General features: G+C 49.7%; 1 protein-coding gene across 1 annotated transcript in view; it reads left to right on the top strand.

Moving 5' to 3' along the window:
• ABCC1 (ATP binding cassette subfamily C member 1) overlaps positions 1-18,361 on the top strand; it is a 136,090-nt gene extending 117,729 nt beyond the window's left edge. Inside the window, exons 22-31 of the mRNA XM_060079349.1 lie at positions 1,523-1,730; positions 3,779-4,089; positions 7,753-7,952; positions 9,329-9,455; positions 10,030-10,131; positions 12,368-12,514; positions 13,799-13,957; positions 14,696-14,862; positions 15,953-16,147; positions 16,726-18,361. Coding sequence (XP_059935332.1) covers positions 1,523-1,730; positions 3,779-4,089; positions 7,753-7,952; positions 9,329-9,455; positions 10,030-10,131; positions 12,368-12,514; positions 13,799-13,957; positions 14,696-14,862; positions 15,953-16,147; positions 16,726-16,834 — 1,725 coding nt within the window. The 3' untranslated portion in view covers positions 16,835-18,361. The remainder of the gene's footprint in view (positions 1-1,522; positions 1,731-3,778; positions 4,090-7,752; positions 7,953-9,328; positions 9,456-10,029; positions 10,132-12,367; positions 12,515-13,798; positions 13,958-14,695; positions 14,863-15,952; positions 16,148-16,725) is intronic.
• Positions 18,362-22,430: the final 4,069 nt, after the last annotated feature.

Raw genomic sequence — 22,430 nt, 5'->3', positions numbered from 1 at the left:
GAAAACCAAGACCTGCCGAAGTCTGAACAGGAGCGGAGCTGGGCTTAGCCCACCCTGGTCACTTCTGACTCCCATGCCCACCTTGTTCCTCAGCTCATGAGGAAGCGTCCCAAGTTCTGCAGAGCAACTCGGGGTCAGCAGGCAGCTCAGCTGCATGAGGGGGCCAGATGGTGAGATAAACACGTTCTTTATTTTTACACCCCCTCCCCACTCTTTCAGTTTGAAGAACAGAGACTTGGAAAGTAAAAATGAGAAGGAAGCACTCAGTTATACTTTGGACCTCTGTTCTTCCACCTGCTTCCTTTTTTGTTTGTTTGTTTGTTTTTGCTGTACGCGGGCCTCTCACCGCTGTGGCCTCTCCCGTTGCGGAGCACAGGCTCCGGACGCACAGGCTCAGCGGCCATGGCTCATGGGCCCAGCTGCTCCGTGGCATGTGGGATCTTCCCGGACCGGGGCACGAACCTGTGTCCCCTGCATCGGCAGGCAGACTCTCAACCACTGCGCCACCAGGGAAGCCCTCACCTGCTTCCTTTTAACCAGACTGCACCTCAAACAGATGATGTTTATGACCCAAAATTCAGCATGAAAAGCCTGATGTGACAATGAGCACACACACAGGGAAAGATACCTGGAGTTTGTTGAAACCACACCAAGCGGATTGGGTGTGGGGCTGGCCCAAAGCACATTGTCCCTGTCTGTGGTGTTCAGCCACCCTTTGAGTGGCTACACGTAATTACGTAGCCCCCATGCTGGGCTCCATAGGGATATAGGAGTGAAAGAAGCCCCCAACTGTCACCTGGTGGAGTTGGGGAACGGGCTGAGCAATGGGAGGCCAGTTGCGATTGGGAGGAATTGGTGTTGGGTGTTCAGAGGACTGGGGGTGGGGGGGGTGTGACACTTGGTCGTGGGTGCTAGGCGACACGTCCCATCTTCCCATTTTCTTCAGACTCTTTGATGGCTTCCTGATGGTCCTGGAGTAAAAATCGGAATCCTGGACAGGATCTCTCAGGCCCTGTGTGGTCTGGCCGGTCCCTGTTCTTCAGCCTCATGTTGCTCCAGCCATCCTTTGCTCTTTTCAGGTTCCCTCCTACGTCAAGGCCTTTGCACATGCTGGTCCCTCTGCCTGGAGTGCCTTTTTTCCATTTTCACCTGGTTAATTCTTTGATGTCCCTTCCTTAGGGAGAACCTCCTCTGATACCTCCCCACCCTGGGTTAGGTCAGGATGCCCAGTTTTATACTCGTATGAAATCATGTACCATTTCCAGCCCTTCTCTGGGATTTTGCATTTATCTGGGCGATGATTTGTTGAAAGCCTGTCTTGCCACTTGACTAGAAGCTCCGTGAGGGCAGAAACCTTGACTTTGCTGCTGATGACTTCTTTGCCAAAGAACTAAGGGGGAGGGGGTCGTGGGCATTAGCACAGGTTAGGGGGCTGGACCACAGAGCCTGTTGAAGTTCCTGACCTTGGGTGGGCATGGCTGGTGGGTGCATTCTGTAAGATGCCTTCTCTCCCTGGTCTCAGGTCAAGCTCTCCGTGTACTGGGACTACATGAAGGCGATAGGACTTCTCATCTCCTTTCTGAGCATCTTTCTTTTCCTGTGTAACCACGTTGCTTCTCTGGCCTCTAACTATTGGCTCAGTCTCTGGACTGATGACCCCATCGTCAATGGGACCCAGGAGCACACGAAAGTCCGGCTGAGCATCTATGGAGCCCTGGGCATTTCTCAAGGTGGGCCTCCCTGCCCCCCAGCTGCTGTTGGCACTTGGAGCCACTTCTGTGTCTTGTTACAGGATTGGGTCCCCCAGCTTGTCAGGGTTTTGCAGACCTACAAAGCAAACACACATGAATAGTAACTATCACATAATAGACACTGAGGTATTTGTAGAATGAATGTTTCTCGAATGCTCTGTTTCGTGTGACCCTAGGAGACAGAGGGGAGGGGAGCTCCAGTGTGCCCATTTTACAGATGAGGAAAGTTGAGAAATAGAAGGCGACCAAGGGCCCTTGCCCCTCGTTGTTCTGGCAGGGTGATGGTGTTTCTGTAAAGTCTTGTTTGTGGACTTTTGCCTGCTGCCTAAAGGTGGGAATTAGTTTATACTAGTGGTTCATAATGCAGGCAGTATTGTCCTCAGGACATTTAGCAATATCTAGCAATACTTAGAGTTGTCACAGCTTCAGAGTAGGGGTGGGTACTACCGGCATCTAGAGGCCAGGAATGTTGCTAAACATCCCGCAGTGCACAGCACAGCCTCCACAGCAGAGGATGTTCCAGCCCCAGATGTTAATAGTGAGGAAGTTGAGAAATCCTGCATATACCCTTCCTGTGGTCCCATGAAGGTACCTAGACACAGCAGCGTTAATAGTCACAGCTAATGTTTACTGAGCACTTACTTGGTGCCTGGTTCTGCTTTAAACACCTTAAGGTGTTTTAATTTATTTTACTTTTGCAGCAATCACATGAGGTAGGAGCTAATGTTTTCCCCATTTTAGAGATGCAGAAACTGAGGCCCAGAGGGGTTAAGTAAGTTGCCCAAAGTCATGAAGCTAATACATGGCACAGCTGGCATTGAGCAAGGCAGTGTGGCTCAGAGCCCATCCTCTTCACCACCACGCTACATGGTCCCTCAGCTATGTGTTTATGTCCTCATAAAAATGATGTTTTTATGATAAATAAGTGTATACATTCTGCATGTTGAGCACTTCTTGTGTACCAGGCACATTGCCAGGGGGGCCCTTTATGTTCAGCAGTGCTACAAGATGTGTCATTGTCCCCATTTTACAGTTGAAGAAACTGAGGTACAGAGAGGTTAAGTGACTAAAGGAAGGTCCCATGGCTGGTGAGTGGCAGTGATAGGATTTGGCTCCAGAGTCTGTTGTCCTAGCCCCTGCCTCATGGCTTCCTTCTTTGATCAAGGAGACCAAGATCGAAGCTTCTCTATCCCTGTGAAATCTCTGAACAGAAAGGGTGCCCTACTGTGGCTTGTTTGGAGGGACCATAAATGTCTCATGATCTCCAAGAGATGGCTTTGAAAAAACCAGAAGAGCAGGCATGGAGTTCTTAAATTTCTTAATCCCTAAAACTGCCTCAAAGGGCTAGGGTCTGTGGCCTTCAGATTATAATTAAGAGAAGATAGAGCACAGAGAGGGTGTGATATTGACCTGGACCCGCAGCAGCAATGTCTGTTCCAGAGCTGTGCTGTCCAGTATGGTAGCCACCGGCCTCATGTGGTTATTTGAATTTCAGTTCATAAAAATTAAATAAAATTAAAATATCAGTTATAGACTTACACTAGCCATATGACAAATGCTTAATAGTCCCTTGTCGCTAGTGGCTACCACATGGGACAGCACAGATTCATACCATTTCCATGATCACAGAAAGTTCTGTTGTACAGCGCTGGTCTAGAGGATGTGGCATACAGATGAAGAGCATGACGCTGGAGCAGGCTGCTGCCGTTGGAACCCCAGCTCTGCTTCTGATTGGCTGAGTCTATTGAGGGCAAAGGAATTCACCTATCTGAGCTTCAATTTCCTTACCTCTGTGGCATGAGTACTAATAGAACTTATACAGGGTCCTCATCAGGATTAGATGCATGTAAAACTCACACAGTGAGGGTTGTGCATACTAAGTGCTCGATTAATCATTGCCACCATTATTATTGTTATTAGAAGCTGGGAGTCCAGGCTGCTTGGTCCACATGGTCACGTGGCCACTCGTCCCTGCCCTCAGCTCGGTCCCTCTCCCATCGTGGAATTTAACGCCAGAGTGTTTGTAGGTATCACAGTGTTCGGCTACTCCATGGTGGTGTCCGTTGGGGGCATCTTCGCCTCGCGCCGCCTGCACCTGGACCTGCTGCATAACGTCCTCAGGTCGCCCATGAGCTTCTTCGAGCGGACCCCCAGCGGGAACCTGGTGAACCGCTTCTCCAAGGAGCTGGACACGGTGGACTCGATGATCCCGCAGGTCATCAAGATGTTCATGGGCTCCCTGTTCAATGTCATTGGCGCCTGCATCATCATCCTGCTGGCCACTCCCATGGCGGCCGTCATCATCCCGCCCCTGGGCCTCATCTACTTCTTAGTCCAGGTAAGAGGTGGGGTCTTAGGGTCCAGGACGAACCCAGCTCTGTATCACTCTCCATGTGAGCACAGGGCTCCCTTTGTTTTATGTTTCCTCAGTGTGGGGCTGTGGAGGATGTGCTGGAGGAGGGTTAGATTTATTTTTGTCAGTTTTGAATACCTAAGTGGATTGTTTTTAGCTTGCTATAACCAATATCCTTTTTTCCTAATAATAAGTGTTTTTTTAAAGCTGTAATTTATAAAAGAAAATAAGCTATAGCCATAAAGGCATCTTTATTATTAAAATTCCTTTAAGTATGAAATTCTTTAGGTCCTAAGTCCCCTGCAGATAATGAAGACATGAATAACAGCAACTTAAATATTTTTTTCCCTTGTAATAGAAATCTTGAGGTAGGCTGTTCAGGGCTGGTGTGGCAGCTCCATGAGTTTGTTAATATCCCAGACTCCTTCACTGTGGGGTTTTTTTTTTGGCGGGGGTGTGTTGTTCTATCGTCTTTGCCTTCCGTTCTTAAGTTGGTCTCATGGTCCAAGTTGGCTACTGGAGCTCCAGCCATCACATTTCTATTTCAGAAAATAAGCTTGAGGAAGGGGAACAGGGCAAGGGAGCATTTGACAGCTGAGTCAGCATCAGCTGTGGTGCTTCCAGTTGACAGATGAGCATGTTGAGGCCCAAGTGGTGGAGCTGGGAATGTGAACTTGTGCCCAATTCGAAAGCTCTTGCTGGTAACTGCAATGCTACATGGTGCTTTCCTGCCTCTGAGAGGTTAGCTGCAGCACAGCTGCTAGTGGGGTACTGCTGTTTAGATGGGAGCGTAATGACTGCTGCACAAAATAAGAGTAAGAAACCATGAGGTGCTCCATACCTCAAACCACACTCTGTGTGGCCTGTTCGTGTGGGTCCTGGGAGGCCTTGGCCCAGTCAGCCAGCGCCCAAACCCTCCCACACTGTGGCCCAGTGACTGGTGAGTGTGGAATCAGAGCAGGTCCCGGACCCTCGCTGTGTTCTCTTTAAATTGGTGCCAGCTTTTCTGGAAAGTCATCCAGCTGCATTTACCAAAAATGTTATCCGAGTTCATACCCTGGCTGGACAATTTCCTGAAGGACCCAATTCAAGAGAACAAAATGGGCCAAATGTGACGTTTGAGGCAGCTCAAATATCTGCCAGTAGCAGGGCCTTGAGCACACCACGAAACAACTGGGTAATGGAATGTTATGTGCCTTTAATGGGAGAATTAGGAAGACACTGTTGCGACACCGACAATTTTATTTTTAAACAACAAAGGGAATGAAGTTAGCAAAGGACCATGTTGTTAGCATACTGTCATTATAACTAAGACGAAGTGCATAATGTGCGTGGGCAGGACTGGAAAGAGAGGCACAAAAATGAAAACACTGCCTTTCTAAGGGTTGAGATTATGGGAGAATTTAGTTTTTTAATGGCTTTTAACTGAATATATGCTTGTCCTATAGCCTAGCAGTCTCATTCCTCAGTGTATATGCAAAAGAAGAGAATCTATGGAGCCAAAAAAAAAAAAAGCTAGAATGTTCTTAGCATCTTGATTCATAGTAACCCCAAATGTCCATCACAGGAGGATGGATACATACACTGTGGTATATTTATACAATGACTCAGCAGTGAAAAGGAATGAACTACTAATACACACAAGGAGGATGAATCTCAGAGATACTATGTTGATCGAAAGAAGCCAAACACAAAAGAGTACATTTGTGTGATTGTGTTTTTATGAAGTTGAAGAACAGGCGAGTACGATGTGGTAAAAGAGTAGTGGCTCTAAGGGGTATTGACTGTGAGAGGACACGAGAGAATTTTCTAGATTTTGATCAGGTAGTGGCTGTGCAGGTGTAGATAAACATAAAATCCATAAAGCTGTAAAGATTTAGTGCACTTTCCAGTGGATGTAAGTTGCATCTCAAAAAGTGGCTTGTAAGGGTATGTATTCTCTCTCACTCTCTCTCTCGGGAGAAGATCTAAAAGGTTATACGCTGAAATCTGAATAGTGCTTATCTCTGGATTGTGGACTTAATGTAATGTTTATCTAATCTTTCTGTCTGTATCACTCCAAGATTTTAAAAAATGGATATACGTTACTGTTTTAACTTAAAAGCAAGTCATTTTTAGAAAAAGGAATGTGAGAGGTAAGATGATGTGGAATTCTGTTGGGGCTTCCACATTGCTGGAATAAGGCATTTCTGCCTGTGGAACTGTTTGGCATCCATGAAAATTACCCGGCACGCGTCTTAGTGTCTCGGCTCTCAGCCCACTTCCTGGCACAAGGCAGGTGTGTGTCGGGCAGTTATTTTCACTCATGAGACCAGGAACTTGTCTTGGTCTCTGAAAGAGTAAGGTGAGTCCACGAGGTGTTTTATGTCTCCTGGAACAGAGCTTAAAAGGAAAGCTAATAATTATTTTTTTAAAATCAGGCTATTCCTTAACAAAAATAAATCTCAGGTTAGCTTTTTAGAGGAAATAAAATTCTGAGGACATGACAAGTGGAATAAATTGAGCAGGTAAAATGTTTTAGAACTGTTTTCACCCAGGATGAAAGAAAGCCAGGGAGAGGAGGTGATTCCAGGAGAGGGTAATGGGGACGGATGCCGGGGGGCCTTGAGCTAGGCAGGAGGTCTGGATTTCATTTCGCCGCCAGAGGAAGAGATGGCATGTGACCGTGTGCAGGGATTGTTAGAACCACTGTTCGGAGATGGCCCTGGTTGGTGTGGTCCCTGGATGAGTTTTCAGAGTTTCTGGAGCCCCAGAAGGCTGCCCAGCTTGCGGTTCAAATGACCACGTGAGCGGCCATCCAGAAAGAAGCGGCTGACCTTGGAGGCCCTGTCAGAGCCACCTGTTCTGTTCAGTGCTCTCCGTGGAAGGTCTCTGCCCCCAAAATGGCCCAGGGCACCCGGTGCAGGCCAGGAGGCAGGAGGCCATGTCCCTGAGCACCCTGTGTCTGCTTGCCCGACTCCGCTGTTGATGAAGCAGTGTTACATCTGCAGCACCTCCAGGAGAATAGAGGTGTCTTCAGATGACCAGTCCAGCCTGTGTCACAGCTCCTCAGCACTTCCAGTGAGCGACTCCATCTTGTAGACCATGTCTAACGAGCTGACTGCCCGGGGTTAGGGCAGGAGCAGAGTGGATGTGGTCACTGTCCGTGGGGACGGGTGGAGGCAGGGTTTGTGCTGAGGTCTGGTTGTCATAAAGCCACACTGCAGGGTCCATAAACCCTAGAGGTCAGTGGTATCAGAGGGGCCATGCAGTGCTGAGGGTAGTACTTTGACGGGGTTCAAATCCTAGCTCTGCCGCTTCCTAGCCACGTGACCTTAGGGAAGAGGTTGTCTTTAGTTACTCATTGTGAAACTGGAATGAGCACCTCGTAGGTTTTTGGTGAGGATTGCATGAGCTGATAAATGTGAAAGAACTTAAAACAATCCTAGGACGCTGGGCTCCACGTAAGCGTTAGCTATTACCACCATCACCACCACCAGCAGTATTGTGGGTGCTGTGCCTGCCATTCGCCAGCTGAGTCGGGACACCCTCTGAGAGCAGCCCAGCTCCAACATTTCGCCCCTGGAAGGATCCAGACGTTCTTCAGTGCAGCCCTGGGAGGCTGGGATGAGGGACCCTCGCCCACTCCCTGTCTGTTCTCTCCCACAGAGGTTCTACGTGGCCTCCTCCCGGCAGCTGAAGCGCCTCGAGTCAGTCAGCCGCTCCCCGGTTTATTCCCACTTCAACGAGACCTTGCTGGGGGTCAGCGTCATCCGCGCCTTCGAGGAACAGGAGCGCTTCATCCGCCAGAGCGACCTGAAGGTGGACGAGAACCAGAAGGCCTATTACCCCAGCATCGTGGCCAACAGGTGGGCGTGGGGCCGTGGGAGGGGGCAGGGGGAGCCTCTTGGTTCCTGGATGAGGGTGTGGAGCCATAGACTCGGTGCGAGGAGAGGACAGTGTAACCATTAAAAGCAGAAAGCACGGTCAACACGCAGCTCCAGGGGCATTGGAGTGCAGGGACAAAGAGTTCTTCTGGGGTCAGAAGATACTGCAGGAACCATCATTAGCTGTTGTCCTGGTGTTACAGGATCATCAGTGATGGCAGCCTCAGCCATTCAGTGTTTTTGTGCCATGCTTCTCATCACACCACCCCTGTGTGATGAGTATTGGAAGCAATTTACTTATATTAGGTTGAACCGTGTGAAATTGCCATTTGGGGGATCAAGAATGATTAAATATCATCAATCAAAAAAAGGGGGTAGAAGTTTGCTAATTATTGACGAATCTGGAAAAGTATCCTCCTCACTTGCTTACATCCTGCTGTATTTTTTGAGATGTGGGATGGAAAACTCTGGGGAGGGGTAATATCACCCTGGAAATGACCCACTGTGTACAATGTAATCCCATCGTGTAAGACTGGGCAGGGAGATTGTGAATTACTGGAGAGAACCTTGCCTTCCCTTGAAGAATTTTTAGGGAGTTTGTCAAAATCTGGGTGTGTGTGGGAATAGCTCACACCCTGAGGACCAGTCACATGGATCTTAACGCTGTAGTGGAAAAAATATTGATAATACTGTCTTTTCTAGAATGCTTTACATTTTAAAACATTAAAATAATGTTCCTATGTGATGTCTTATAAAAGTTAGCTTTAAACCAGTAAACCTGTTTATATTTTAAAGGTAAGGTAATACGTTTTAATGTTTCTGAAATGAGGGTGATCTGGGTCTGGGAACCCTTTGGCTGTGTTGAAAATGGTGGTTTATTTCTCACTCCCACCTCCCCCTCTCCTGCCAAGAAGAAAGTTATTTTAAATCAGGGGGTGTGTCATATAGTTGATGATGTCTTAGTATTTAGGAATATTCTGGGACATATTTTTAAAAAACGCACACACGGGTGTATTTTAAAGGTTTCAGTGAGAAAAAGTTGGTTCTTAAAAAGGCAAGCTTCAGTTTCCTGGAAAGGTCACTTCTGGAGAACTCTGTTTTAGTTCCTGGGGTTGCCAGATTAGGAGGGATTCCTGAAATTGTGTCCATTCAGCCCTCCTTCCCCATGTCCCATGAGCAGGGCAAACGAGGCCTCTCTCAGGAACTATCAGGGAATTATTTCAGTTAGCAAAGTGGCCACACACACCCCGCCCCCCCAGCTGTAAATCAAGTCCCTGAAAAGCTGACCCTGGGCGCGCGCGCGTGCGCGCATGTGTGTGTGTGTGTCCATCAGTCCCTCTGCCTGTGTCTCCACGTAGGTGGCTGGCTGTGCGGCTGGAGTGTGTAGGCAACTGCATTGTCCTGTTTGCCTCCCTGTTTGCAGTGATCTCCCGGCACAGTCTCAGTGCTGGCTTGGTGGGCCTCTCGGTGTCTTACTCACTGCAGGTAAGAGGGGGTGCTCTCAGGTGGATTTTCCAGTTCTGTTAGTGGGGAGCCAGCCAATTGTCAGGTTTTTGGGCCTTTGCTTTGGATCTCTGTGGGAGTTGGGGAGAGGAAAGGGGGCCAAGTAGAGTTTGACGAGCAGGTCTAGAGCCCAGTGACCGACTAGTGCAGGAGAGAAATTAGATGTGCGGCCCTGATTCCCCCATCAGCCAAGGAGAGTCCTTGATGGCATGAGAGGATGCCTCCAGCTACAAGAGAAATGTACTTAATCCTGTAAATTTCCCTTGAAGCACTGCGTTAGCTGCATCTCCCAAATTTTGATACATTGTGTTTTCTTCTTATCATCTGGTTCAAAATATCTCTTCATTTCCTTTCTGATTACTTGTGTGGCCCCTGGGTTATTTTGACATGTGGTGCTTGCTTAAGAGACACAATGTAGGAAGTCTGGCTACAGTATGTGGGGTTGCTGTTTTCTGTACCTTTGTTATCTGAAACATTTCATAATTAATAATGACTTCATGGAAATAAAGCAACTCTCGCTTACTCTAGAAGCTCCGTGTGACTCTTCCACTCACAGGTCACCGCATACTTGAACTGGCTCGTTCGGATGTCATCTGAGATGGAGACCAACATTGTGGCCGTGGAGAGACTCAAGGAGTATTCAGAGACTGAGAAGGAGGTAAAGCAAGCCCCCAGCCTGACCTCTTGGCCATGATCTTCAGTGTGGCTTTACCCAAAAGAATCCTTTGAGCCCTACCATGTGGGCCTTCAATAGGCAACCTCTATCTGACAAAAATAATCTTCTGTTATTTGTTAATGTATTTTGTGGGGGGGACTTACATTATGGAAAATGCATCATACTAATTTTCTCTTTAAATAAGTTTAAAAATTAAATACAAATGAGTCGTTTAAAAATATTAAAAGTCAGGAACAAGAGAATCAGTACATGGATACTGCAAAAATCATGTTATTGGTAAGGAAATGACCAAAGTTTGGGAAACCCTGCATTTATTTAACCAAGTCCTCATTTTATAGATGGAAGAAAAAGGCATGTAGGGAGGGACGATGGCTGGTCCGAGGTCACGCATGGTCCGTGGGACAGCTGGGAGTAGGACCCAAGTCTCCAGGCTTTGGTGCCATGTTTCCCCTAATAACTGCCCACACACCACCTCTGAATAGCAGTAGTAGTGTTAATCCTGGTAATAGCAGTGATGCTTGGAGATACCACCATCCCCACTACTACCAATAATAATAGTAATAGGGACACACATATTGTGCTCTTTTGGGGTGTCAGGGCCTGTACTAAACACTTTACATAGAATAATTCATTTATTCTTTACACAGCCTTATAACTCACATTCTACTGTTATCCCCATTTTGCAGGTGAGGAAATGGACAGAGAGAGGTTAAGTTGCTTGCCTAAGATCACACGGCCGGTAAATGGCAGACCCAGGGTTTGGGTGTGTGCCTTTATGCCGCACTTTATTCCAAGAAAATGCCCCTTGGGAATGAGACCAAAGTGACCCTGGTTAGACTCTGTCGGTGAACTACGCCAGGTCCTTTAATGCTCTGACTCGGTGAACCAGGAGAGAGCATCTGTCAGAATAGTGTGAGCGCCCCCTGTGGAAATAAGAGCACATTACACCAGGAGTTTCCCACCCTACACTGAATTTATCTATTTATTTATTTTTAATTTATTTTTATAAAAGCTTTCGAGATGTAATTCATATGCCACGCAGTTCACCCATTTAAAGTGTGAAATTCAATTTAATTTACTTTAAAAAATATTTTGCTTATTTTACTAGTTTTAATTATTTATTTTTATACTTTTAGAATAAGAGCATATTTGAAAAAGACAAGAGAAAGATCACCAGAGTCCTACCATTATTAAAATATATGTATTTACTTATGTGTTTACTTATATTATGTATGATATTTATTTATAGGTAGAAAGCTCCACCCACTTCTCTCCAGTCCCCTCTGTGTTCTTATAGCATGTCCCCTTATTTATATAAAGGGTGTAAAAAAAAAAAGTTTATGGGCGAGAAAGGATGGACTTTCTCTTTTATTGCCCTCACCATTCCTCTCCTTCCCTGAAGATAGCCCTGAGCCTGGCCCAGAGCACATCCAGATGTAGACCTCAGGAAATGCTGAACTGAACTAAGCAGCTTTTCAGAAATAGGGGCTGTGTGACCCCAAGGCAAGTTGCTTTCTCTCTCTCTGTTTCAGTTTCCTCATGTGTAAACTGGGGATAGGAAAGACCCCACTCGTGGTATTATACTGAGGATTAAACGAGGTAATGTGATAGAGTGACCTTCAAGTGTTAGCTGCTGCTTTTCCTGTGCGCCCTGCAGACCTTAGAAGCCATTGGAGTATCTCACCTTTACCCTTGTGTCTGTCTAGAGAAGACCACTCATTCATTAATTCAGTCCATGAGTGTTTATTGAGCACCTACTATGTGCTCTGGGTCCTGGGATATAGCAGTGAATGAATACAAGAACCTGTCCTCATAGAAGGGATTCCCAGTGGGCGTGGGTGACAGAACGAGCAAATATGTACTTAGAATGCTAGGAGGTGGGTAAGTGCTCTGAAGGAAAACGGAGGGGGGAGGGGAGAGATGGGCCCAGGGCTAGGAGGGTGGCCTCATTGACCTGAGATCTGCAGCAGGTGAGCAGGTCCAGAGGGTAGTTTGGGGAAGAGCACTCCAGGCAAAAGAAGTCACAAGTGCAAAGGCCCTGAGGCAACAGGTGTGGGTGTTCATGGAACAGTCCAGAATCCAGTGTGGGGAGCATCGTGAGCGAGAGGGAGGGCCGTGTAGTCAGAGGGGTCGTGGAGGCTGCTCACACAGAGCCTTAGGGCACATGGGATGGACTTCAGACTCCTGAACCCCGCCCCACCACCCACTGTGATTGCAGGCTCCCTGGCGAATCCAGGAGATGGCACCCCCCAGCAACTGGCCCCAGGTGGGCCGAGTGGAGTTCCGAGACTACGGCCTGCGTTACCGAGAGGACCTGGACCTGGTTCTCAAGCACATCAACGTCACCATCAATGGAGGGGAGAAGGTGGGCGCACTTTGACCCCCACCAGTTCACGGGCGGGCGTAGGTTGCCACCAGGCAGATGAAATGAGCTTCGTCATTTTCCCAGTCTGTCCCTGTCCCAAACCACAGGGTGGAGTGGCCTTTTGGGGAGGGGCTTATGGAAGTAAAAGCTGCTCAGAGAGTGTCCCAGCAGGGTTGCAGACTGGTAGCCCGAGGGCCAAAGGAAGCCCACAGATACGTTTTGAAAGAAATCTAAGTTGCAAGTGTTGAAAAATCTGGAATGTTTTATATAAAAATTCATTTCCTGCTTTTCTTGAAAGATCAGAACATGTGGCAACACTGGGCCCATCCTCCTTGCCTGGCTCTTTCTAGACAAGACATGAGCCTCCCAGTTCACCGACTGGTCCCTTCCTACTCCATTCATGTGCCCACTTGGCCCCATAGGCATTCGAGTTGGCAGTCTCTAGAACAGAAAGACGTCATCGTCTCTGCTAGGGATGGCTCAAGGGACATGTGAAATGGACAGAATTTTGGAACGTATTGCTGTTCCTGGAAGACATCCTTGCCCTGAGACCAAGGGTCCTCCTGGCCGTTTGCCAGAAGACAGTGTTTCATCTCTGAACATACGGATTTGTTAAACTTCCTACCCCAAGGCTCAGAATGTTCCGTTCCCATGAGAGAATTTCTCCAACTTATAACAAGGGGAGGAACAGAGTGGGCGGTGTTCTCACTGACGCGTTATGGCTTATGTTGCATCATGAGACTCTGTGAGTTGCTGTCAGAGGGTGGAGGAGCTGGCCTCTTCGGAGCCCAGATGAGAAGGGAGAGTTCTAACTGGAACATCAATCATTGTCCATTAAATGGGGAGCCCAGTTCCCTCAAGAGAGGATAAGTAGAGGCCAGGTCGTATCCCTAACCTCTTTCTGCTTACTCAGCTGGGACGCAGGGGAATCTGCTTGAACCTTTGAGATATTTCAACAGCTCAGATATTTCACCAGAACAATCTGATTGTTACTTAATATTATCTTGAGTTGAAAATAACTAACTTATAAAAGAGCTGATTATAATTTTAATTTCTAAAAAGAGCTGGCAAAGAGAAGGGAGTCCTTCTTGACCTTTGGCCAAAAACAGCCCCTAAAGCAATGTCTCTGGGAAGCTGCTGAGGGTGGGGGCTACGGTGGGAGGTGGGTTGTCGAGATGACTGAATTGCTCTGGGGCTGGTACTTAAAATGAGGGCACCATGGGGCAGGAGGTGACCCTAGATAGCAGCATTCCCACCTCACCCTGGGCCCTTCCTGTCCCACAGGTTGGCATCGTGGGGCGGACAGGAGCCGGGAAGTCATCCCTGACCCTGGGCCTGTTTCGGATCAACGAGTCTGCCGAGGGAGAGATCATCATTGACGATGTCAACATTGCCAAGATCGGCCTGCACGACCTCCGCTTCAAGATCACCATCATCCCCCAGGTGGGGCCGACGGGCTGGGCTGGGTCACGCTGAAAGCGACATGTGTATATTTTCAGGACAAACCTATCTTTATTCCTACTTTGTTACTTCCATGATTTCTTTTTTTAACTGAAATAATGCTGTGTTTCTTCACGGAATCTCCTCTTAGCACATAAATAACAGCGGGCCTTAAGCAGGTTTCATTCATTCCTTCACTCCTGCCACCCAGTAGGCAGCTTCCTGAGCATCTCAGAGGATCCAGTTAAGATACCAGCTTCTCTGCCGGCTGTCGGTCAGCACAGGGATCTCTGACCCTCCTAAGAGCTAGGCGAGAACAATGAATTTTCTAGACTGATGCCAGTAGGTGGTGATTGCTTAATACGTTGCCTTTTAGTGTTGTTTTGCCTTATATTTCTTCTAAGGTTCTTATTTGGAGGTGGGATGGGGAGGAATCCAAGTACCTTGCAATTAGGAATTGCCCATGCTGCATCTCCCTTCCCGAAAGTTCCCAACACATTTGCATATTGAATGCTCTGGGAAATCTTGCAAGAAAGAAATCTGTTTTATTTCACTTAACCCAGAGTTTTCCAGGCCTTTTTCCCCCATTATTGACATATTCGGAAGTGGTGATTCTGGGGGACTGTGAAACCCCATTTTGAACAATTCTGGCAAGAACTTTCTACATTGCGCCTCTTTGCCCCACCCATGTCCACCATGATGTGAGCCTCACATGTCATCTGCCATCTTCCCTCTGAACAGGACCCCGTTTTGTTTTCGGGTTCCCTCCGCATGAACCTGGACCCATTCAGCCAGTATTCGGATGAAGAGGTCTGGACGTCTCTGGAGCTGGCCCACCTGAAGGGCTTTGTGTCGGCCCTTCCCCATAAGCTGAACCACGAGTGTGCAGAAGGCGGGGAGAACCTCAGGTAGGCAGGGGTGAGGCCCCAACCGGGTCTCCTCGGCTTCAGCTCTCCCTCCGTCAGGGCGTTTGTAGGTTTTGTCCATTTCCATCTGGTTCAGACCTGGGTTTGAGTCCCAGCTCTGCCACGTGAGCTGTTTGTCTCTTAACCTCTTGGGGCCTCTGTTTCAGTATCTAAAATGGGTTTCAGTCTAGGCTCATTTTACCATGAGGTGTAACCAGGATGGCCAAAACGCTTCCTTGCTTACAGCAGGTCCATTCAATGGAGAGTGGCTATCAGTTGTTAAACTTTGGAAAGGCTTCTCTTCCAGTCAGTAAATAGCACTGCTCTGAGCCCTCCCTGTCTCCACCCACTGCCCCAGCTGCCGTGGTCGTGGTCCGTCTCCCAGGCTCCCCAGGATCCACCCATGATCCAGCAACTGAAGTGTTAATGCCTGGCGCAGCAGGGATCCTGTGCCTCTTTCACTTATCCATCACCGTGACAACCAAGCACCAAACCTCAGGTGTGTTCAACACCGCTCACACACTGCGGCGGTCAGCCAGGCAGCTCTGCTAGTCTTGGCTCACGCATGTGGGTGGTGGCCGCTGGCTGTAGGCAGATCTATTCAGCCTCTACTGCGGGCAGTTAGATTCTGCCCTGTGTGTCCCTCCTCCAGCAGACCAGCCCAGGCATATTGTCATGGTGATGGCAGAGGTGCAAGAGTGAGCAAAGCCTGGTGTGCAGTCCCATTTCAAGCCTCTGCTGGCCTTATGTTTGCCAGCATCCCATTGGCCAAAGCCAGGCACATGACTGAGTCCAAAGTCCGCAGTGAGGGGCCCCACAGAAGGCATGGATATGGGATCATTTTTGCTCCCTGTTATTTTGGATATCACCTCTGAGCCCTGTGTTGAGAACAATTCTGAGCCTGCTTCTAGCTCAATGGGAAGACCATTCTGATCGATTAGTGATGTCTACCATGGGCACAGATGTGGGGAGTGGAAGTGCTCTCCTGGTCTAAGCAGCAACCAGTGTCTCTTCTCCCTTCTCTCAGTTCAGGCCTAGGCTCAGGGTCAGGGTGGTTTTGACACTGTTTCCTGGTTCTTCTCTCCCGGTCAAGCGTCGGGCAGCGCCAGCTTGTGTGCCTGGCCCGGGCCCTGCTGAGGAAGACGAAGATCCTTGTGTTGGATGAGGCCACGGCGGCTGTGGACCTGGAAACGGACGACCTCATTCAGTCCACCATCCGGACGCAGTTTGACGACTGTACCGTCCTCACCATTGCTCACCGGCTCAACACCATCATGGACTACACGAGGTGATGCCCTGGCACAGAAGGCCTCCTGACCTTGCAGTCCACCCCAGTCACCCATTAGTTCATTCATTCATTCATTCATTCAACACTGTCGTTATGCCTAGTGACAGCCTGAGCTGGTGGAACCTCTCTTTGTCCTGGTTAGTATCAGGCATTTTTTGACATCACTCAATCATTTATTCAGTTAACACGTGTGGAGTGCCTGCCACATTCCTGGCTCCGTTCCAGGCACTGGGAACTGAGCAGGGAGCTGTCAGACAGGGAGCCTGCCTAAGGGACCTTACAGACCTTAGTTGGGGGCTGGGTGCAGAGACAGACAATAAACACAGCAACAAATAAAAGGGAATTGTGCTGGGAAGGAAACATAAAGGTGATAGAGAGTATTGGGTGTAGCATCACAGGACATTGACATTGACTAGAACTGGGGTTGAGGGTGGGCAGCCAGGTGGAAGGCCACTGTGATAGTCCTGGCTTAGGGTGTTAGGGGCCTGACCCAAAGCAGGGACTTGCCCAGGTGGGCTCTTGGGGCACGAGGTGCCAACCCCTTCCCCACCCCTCATGTCTGCGTCCCCTCCTTGCAGGGTGATTGTCCTGGACAAAGGGGAGATCCGGGAGTGTGGTCCCCCCTCCGGCCTCCTGCAACAGAGAGGTCTCTTCTACAGCATGGCCAAAGACGCTGGCTTGGTGTGAGCCCAGAGCTGGTGCAGCTGCTCAGAACTGCAGGGCCGACATGCCAGCAGCCAGGGATGAGTCAGCATCCTTGGGAACCCAAGCCTCGCGTAGACTGAAACCAAAAAACAAACAAAAAAAGAACAACCCAAAACCAAAACACACAGAAAGCAGCCACCCTCTGGCCCCCTGCCTGGAATTGGCTGTGAAGAAACAGGAGAGACACAGGGATGCAGTGCCCCCAAAACACGCACATCCTTGCCTCTGTTACCCCCACAGACGCACACACGTTCTCACGCCCCTGGGAGGGCACATGTGCTCTCCGTGCTCTGTGGGGAGGTTTGGGCCGCCAGACTTCCAGAGAAATCGGTTGCATAAAACATGCTAGTGACCAAATCCAGCCAACTGCCTCAGATCTCTCCAGCCGAAGTCTGCGGGTTCCAAGCTTTCGAGAAGCTCCCTGTTCCCCGGCACCTCTCTGTCCTTGCCTGGCTCTACCCAGATTCTTGTTTCCCCAAGGCTGCAGTTTGGAGGTGAGGGGCCTGGTGAAGGTCATTTTCACGCTCGGGCGGTGTCCTGAGGGCCGTGGACGCGCTTCTCACCAGCCATCTGGTCGTCTGGGTGCTCAGACGTGGGAACCAGTGTCACAGTGCTGCCTCCACCGGGACTTGCTTCATGGGCCAGAGGCCGCATGTCTCCCAGCGCTTCTCGTTGATGGGACTGGGCTGGCCTCCGGGTGACCTGGCCCTGGAGCTCCAGGCCGGGAGAACTCTCTCAACGCCGACTTCCCCGCTCGACTGCTCACCTCGTCACCCGCTCCCGTCTTTGCCTTGCCTTCCTTCCTCCCTCTTTCTACCTGTAGCTAGAATGGGTTTACGCCGCCAGGTCCCGAAAGAGAAGACCTGCTCATGGTTTTTCAGCATTCAAAGCCAAGAGCGCTGGTGCCTCCAAGTGTGAGCAGTTGGTACTGAAAAGAGCCCCGTTGAGTCTCCTCCTCGTTCTTAGATTTCAGTTTCTCACCCGGGGCCTCTGGTTGGCTGTCAGGGGCGGCGGGGTGGAGAACTTGACTTACGGTTACTGAGTCTCTTCTGGGACAAGAAAAGAACCCATTCATGAGTGTCAGTGATTTTCTTTTTCTTTTTTTTTAAGTACTGCTCTAGGGAGAAAAACAGTCTCAAGACTTTAATTTCTTGGGAGGAAGTACTGGGCCAAGGAGCAGCATCCCAGGGAATGGCCAAGTTGGCTCAGCATCTGGTGGTTGGTCCCTGTGTTCCTGGAAGGAAACGGGCAAGTGGGGTCCTTTCTTCAAAGCCCTTTAGGTCCCTTGATTGGAGACCAAAGTGAGACCCAAAAAGCAAAGAGAGGTCATGGCTGCCCCAGGATTCATGTTCGCTATGTGAATTACATTGCTGACTTCAAGCCAGAGAAGCATCTTTCTTCTTTTAGGTGGAAATACATATTTATTTTTTGTAAGTTAAACCATTATTTCACATTAGATAAACCAAGTGTTTCTTGGGGATCTTTTTGTAATGACTTACACTGGAAACGTGAACATTTGCAAATAATTTGCAGTTAAAAAAATATTTTATTTCTTTCTAAACGACTGTTCCATTTTCTTTCTAGCGAAGCTTCCTGCCATCTCTCCAGGAGTCGGGATGGGGCACCCTCTCATCTGCTGCTGTCTTTCTCCTTGGCGAGCATGTTGTTTCTAGAGGGAGCTCTTGGAATTGGGAACCTAGAGATTAAGAATCAGGTGGGGTTTCGTGGGGAATTGGCATAGCACGGTGGACAGGGTCTTGCCCTTGTCATCTGCAGGCTGTGTGACCCTGGACAGGTCACTTAGTCTTCGTGCCTCAGTTGCCTCGTCTGTAAAATGGGGCTGATCCGTGCCTCCTGGGCTTGTTGTGAAGATGCGCACTGATGTGTGTGTTACGTGCATGGCCCAGGTTGGGTTCTAAGACACAGGCAAGGCAAACATCACACATGGCAAGAATTACCCTTGGAAATCCCTTTGTGGTGGTAGGTCAGGCTAGGCTATGCTGCAGTAACAAATTAGCCATAAACTCTTGGGACATGAATACAAGGGTGTATTTCTCATATATTTCTTGATGAGGATCAGGCGCCTCTCCTTTGGTACGATGACTGACAGATCCAGACTGCTCTGGTTTTATGACATCGCCTCTCAGGGGCTGGCTTCTGGGTCACCACAGCTGGAGAAGAGAAGTTGTGGACGACTCACACCCACTGTTAAGTGTCTCAAACCAGAAGTGACACAAGTCAGTTCCACTCACAGCCTGTTGGCCAGACTTAGTCACATGGCCCCACCAGGCCACAAAGGAGGCAGGAAATGCAGGGACGCATAAGGAAGGAAGCCCCTCCCTGTGGTAACTGATGACATTTCTGAGTTTTGGATAGTGGGGGAGGAAGACTGGGGTGTTGGAATCTGAGTTCGTATTGGTGAGTCTGGACAGTGAGGAATGCCAGGATTTGGGGAGCATATACCCCAGAACCATGCTCCAAGGACACACACAGGCGGAGCGGCCAGCGCTGGCTGTGTGTCCCCTACCTGCCCCCTGCCTCCAGGCTGCCTTGTCTGAGGAGCTGGGAGGTGAAGGTGCTCAATGAAAAGCAGCTGCGAGGTTGTCACCTTTAGAATGAGAAGCACTTGGATGTGCCTTGTGGGGAGTCGATTTTAGATGTGGGTGTGTTTCTGTCTCAGGGCCTGGCCTAAACGAGTGTGCGATCGGCGTGTGCCTTCCACGTCATGAAGAGGGGCGGGTGCAGCATTAACCCTGAAGAGGGTGAGCCAGGGTGTGGAGGGGGGTGGGAGGGGGCCTGCACACCTGCTCTTCCAGGTGAGTGCCCCAGCGCCGTGGAAGGAGAAGGAAGGGAAGAAGCAAGCTTTGTTGTGCACCTGCTGCGTGCCAGGCCGTGGGCTCAGCGCTTGCACAGCTCTCCTCGTGGGAAGGGAGCCCCGGGCCAGAGAGCATCCCCAGCCATGCTTGCCTGCTCACCTCGCTGCTCTTCTTCCAACCTCAGGGTCCTCTATCTTTTCCCAGACGTCTGCCTCACCTGCTCCTTTCCCTATTTGACAGGGGCGGCTCTGTGCAAGCAGGGCTGTAATCTCTATTTCTTGCTGAAGGCTCATCTCTAGAGCAGGGCATATGGCACGTGCTTAGTGACTGCATTCTCCAATCTGGGACTGTGCTGTCCCTGTGCTGGGCCGGGACCCAGAGTGAAGTCACTGGGGCCCTAGAACTTGCCTTTCCGGAGTTGCGGCTTCCTTGCTGGTACAACTGGGATCTTTGTAGCCACCTGGCCAGGTGGCTGTGAGGATGAAGACAGCCATGCCTGGCCCTTAGGATACCTTCATACGTGGTGATGCCATCCATGCATTCATTTGTCTTCATCCATCCACCTATTCATTCCCTCCATCCATCCAGTCATACAGTCAGTATCTATTGACCCCTCATACGCGCTGTGTACCACGCTGGGTGCAAGGGAAAGCACAGCCAATACAAATGCACAGATCTCTTGTCTCAGTTCTAGAAGGAAAGGAGCCCTTTCCTTCCCTTCTGGTGGGATTCTAGAGTGGAATTCAGCTCTTATCCATGAGCGATGTGCTAGAGCTAAAGGAATGTGCGAGTGGCAGTGTGGTGCAGTGGTTAGGACGTGGGCTCTGGCACCAGCCTTCCTGGGTTCAGATCCCTACTTACTTACACTCTGTCTCAGTTTTGTCACCTGTAAAAGGGGCCTAATGATAGTCCCTTCTTCACAGCATCCTAGTAAGGTGCAGGGTGACGTACCTTCCCCCTCCGATTGTGAGGATTAACTGGGTGACAGGCATTTAGAGCAGGGCTGTGTGTTTGCAGTGACCAGTGGGACTCGGGTGAGGTTTAAGGACTTACCGAGAGAGGCACTGACCAAGGAAGGTCTGTACATAGCTTTCCTGCCTCTTAGCTATGCTCACCCACCAGCCAGGCCCTGCTGGCAGGAGCCACAGCCAGGGGATTAATGGCCCGGGTGGCCCGCGGGCTGGTGTCCAAGGAGCCATGGGGTGGGCCCAACAGCAGCCTTGTTAGTGGGCTCTTGCGGGCGCTGGTTCCGCAGCCCACACTCTGCTTCCTGGCAAAACACCTCCCTCCATGAAGGAGGCTCTTGTGGCCCTGGAACAACACCACGTGACCATGCCAAGCACACAGCTGCCACCTTTGCCTGCAGTCGCTCTGCCAGGGCATCAGCTGGCTCGGCTTCAGGAGGAAACATGAGAAGCGCTGTGTCTGGTCCCTTCCCGTGCCTTGCAGTAGGACAGACACCCACACAAGATGACTTGGACTTTGGTGTTAGGCCCAAGGGGAGATCCCTGCTCTGCCAGTTACTAGCCAGATGGCCTTGCCAGGTCATGTCCGCTCACCGAGCCTCAGTTTTCTCATCTGAAAAATGGAGCAAATTCACTAATAATGATGGCATTTTGTTGGCATGACGGGGGCAGGCAAGGGATGCAGACCCCTACCCCATTTTGAAGGTATCAAAATGAAATATGGTCACATCTTGAAAAGGGGAGGCAGCCATGACTGGACCTGGATTTAGATTCCTCTGGGCTGAAAACCCGAAGTCAGGATGGACAATCAGAAAGTCCCCATGAGGTTAGGAGGTTAATAGGCACAATGAAAAAGTGTTTACAAAACAAAGGTAACAACTCAAGCCTTAAACTATTCAAAGGAATATAGAAAAAAAAAATGTCCCCATGAGCTGTCTGGGACAGGGCAGGCCCTGTGTCCGGGCAAGTAGGTGTGTGTCCACAGGCCTCTCCTGACACACCAACACAGCCGTTGCCCAGGTATCGGTGCATTATTGATGGCGGAGACCCATGACTCAACTGGCAGTGTCTGGAGACATTTTTGTCACAACTAGAGGAGAAGGTGCTCCTGGCTTCGAGTGGGTGGAGGCCAGGGATGCTGCTGAACATCTGACAGTGCACAGGATGCCTCCACATGGAATTACCCACCCCACATATCAATAGTGAAGAGGTTAAAAAAAAATCCTGTTGTATCTACCCTCCTCTGCTGCCCCTCAGAGGCCCGTAAACACGACAGTATCGAGAATAATAGCAAACGATTATTGAGCACTTAATTTGTACCCTGCTCGGCTCCAACCCTCTCTGAGTATTAACTTGCTCTCTCCCAGCTGCAGTGCCGGGGGTCAGTGCAGACCCCTGGGCGGCCATAGTTATGATCCAGGGATTTATCTCATTTCTCACGCTGCCCTTTTCAGCTGTGTCCCTGTGACCTCAGGCTTGGCTACTTCAGGCTCTCACCTCTTTCCTGGTTCCTGAAGCCATTTTTATTAGAATGCTGATCGCTGTCACAAATGGGCCCAAGCCTTGTGCGCTGTGTACTGACCTTCATGGAAGCAAGCGCTGGACCTTGACCCACCCCTGACCTCAGCCTTCCAACAGCGTCTCCCCCATGGTGCCTGGCGGGTGGAAGTGCAACCAGAAAAACCCTACGTGTTCCAACAGCTGCTGGAGCAGATTTAGTCCTGCATTAACAAATGGATGAAATGTACCAAATCCTGAGCAAATTCTCCCGGTAGGGCCCAGAAGACCTGGCTCTTC

The sequence above is a fragment of the Mesoplodon densirostris genome, chromosome 16, assembly GCF_025265405.1.
Source record: "Mesoplodon densirostris isolate mMesDen1 chromosome 16, mMesDen1 primary haplotype, whole genome shotgun sequence".
NCBI classification, from domain to species: Eukaryota; Metazoa; Chordata; class Mammalia; order Artiodactyla; family Ziphiidae; genus Mesoplodon; species Mesoplodon densirostris.
This window is presented reverse-complemented; position numbering and strand designations above follow the sequence as displayed.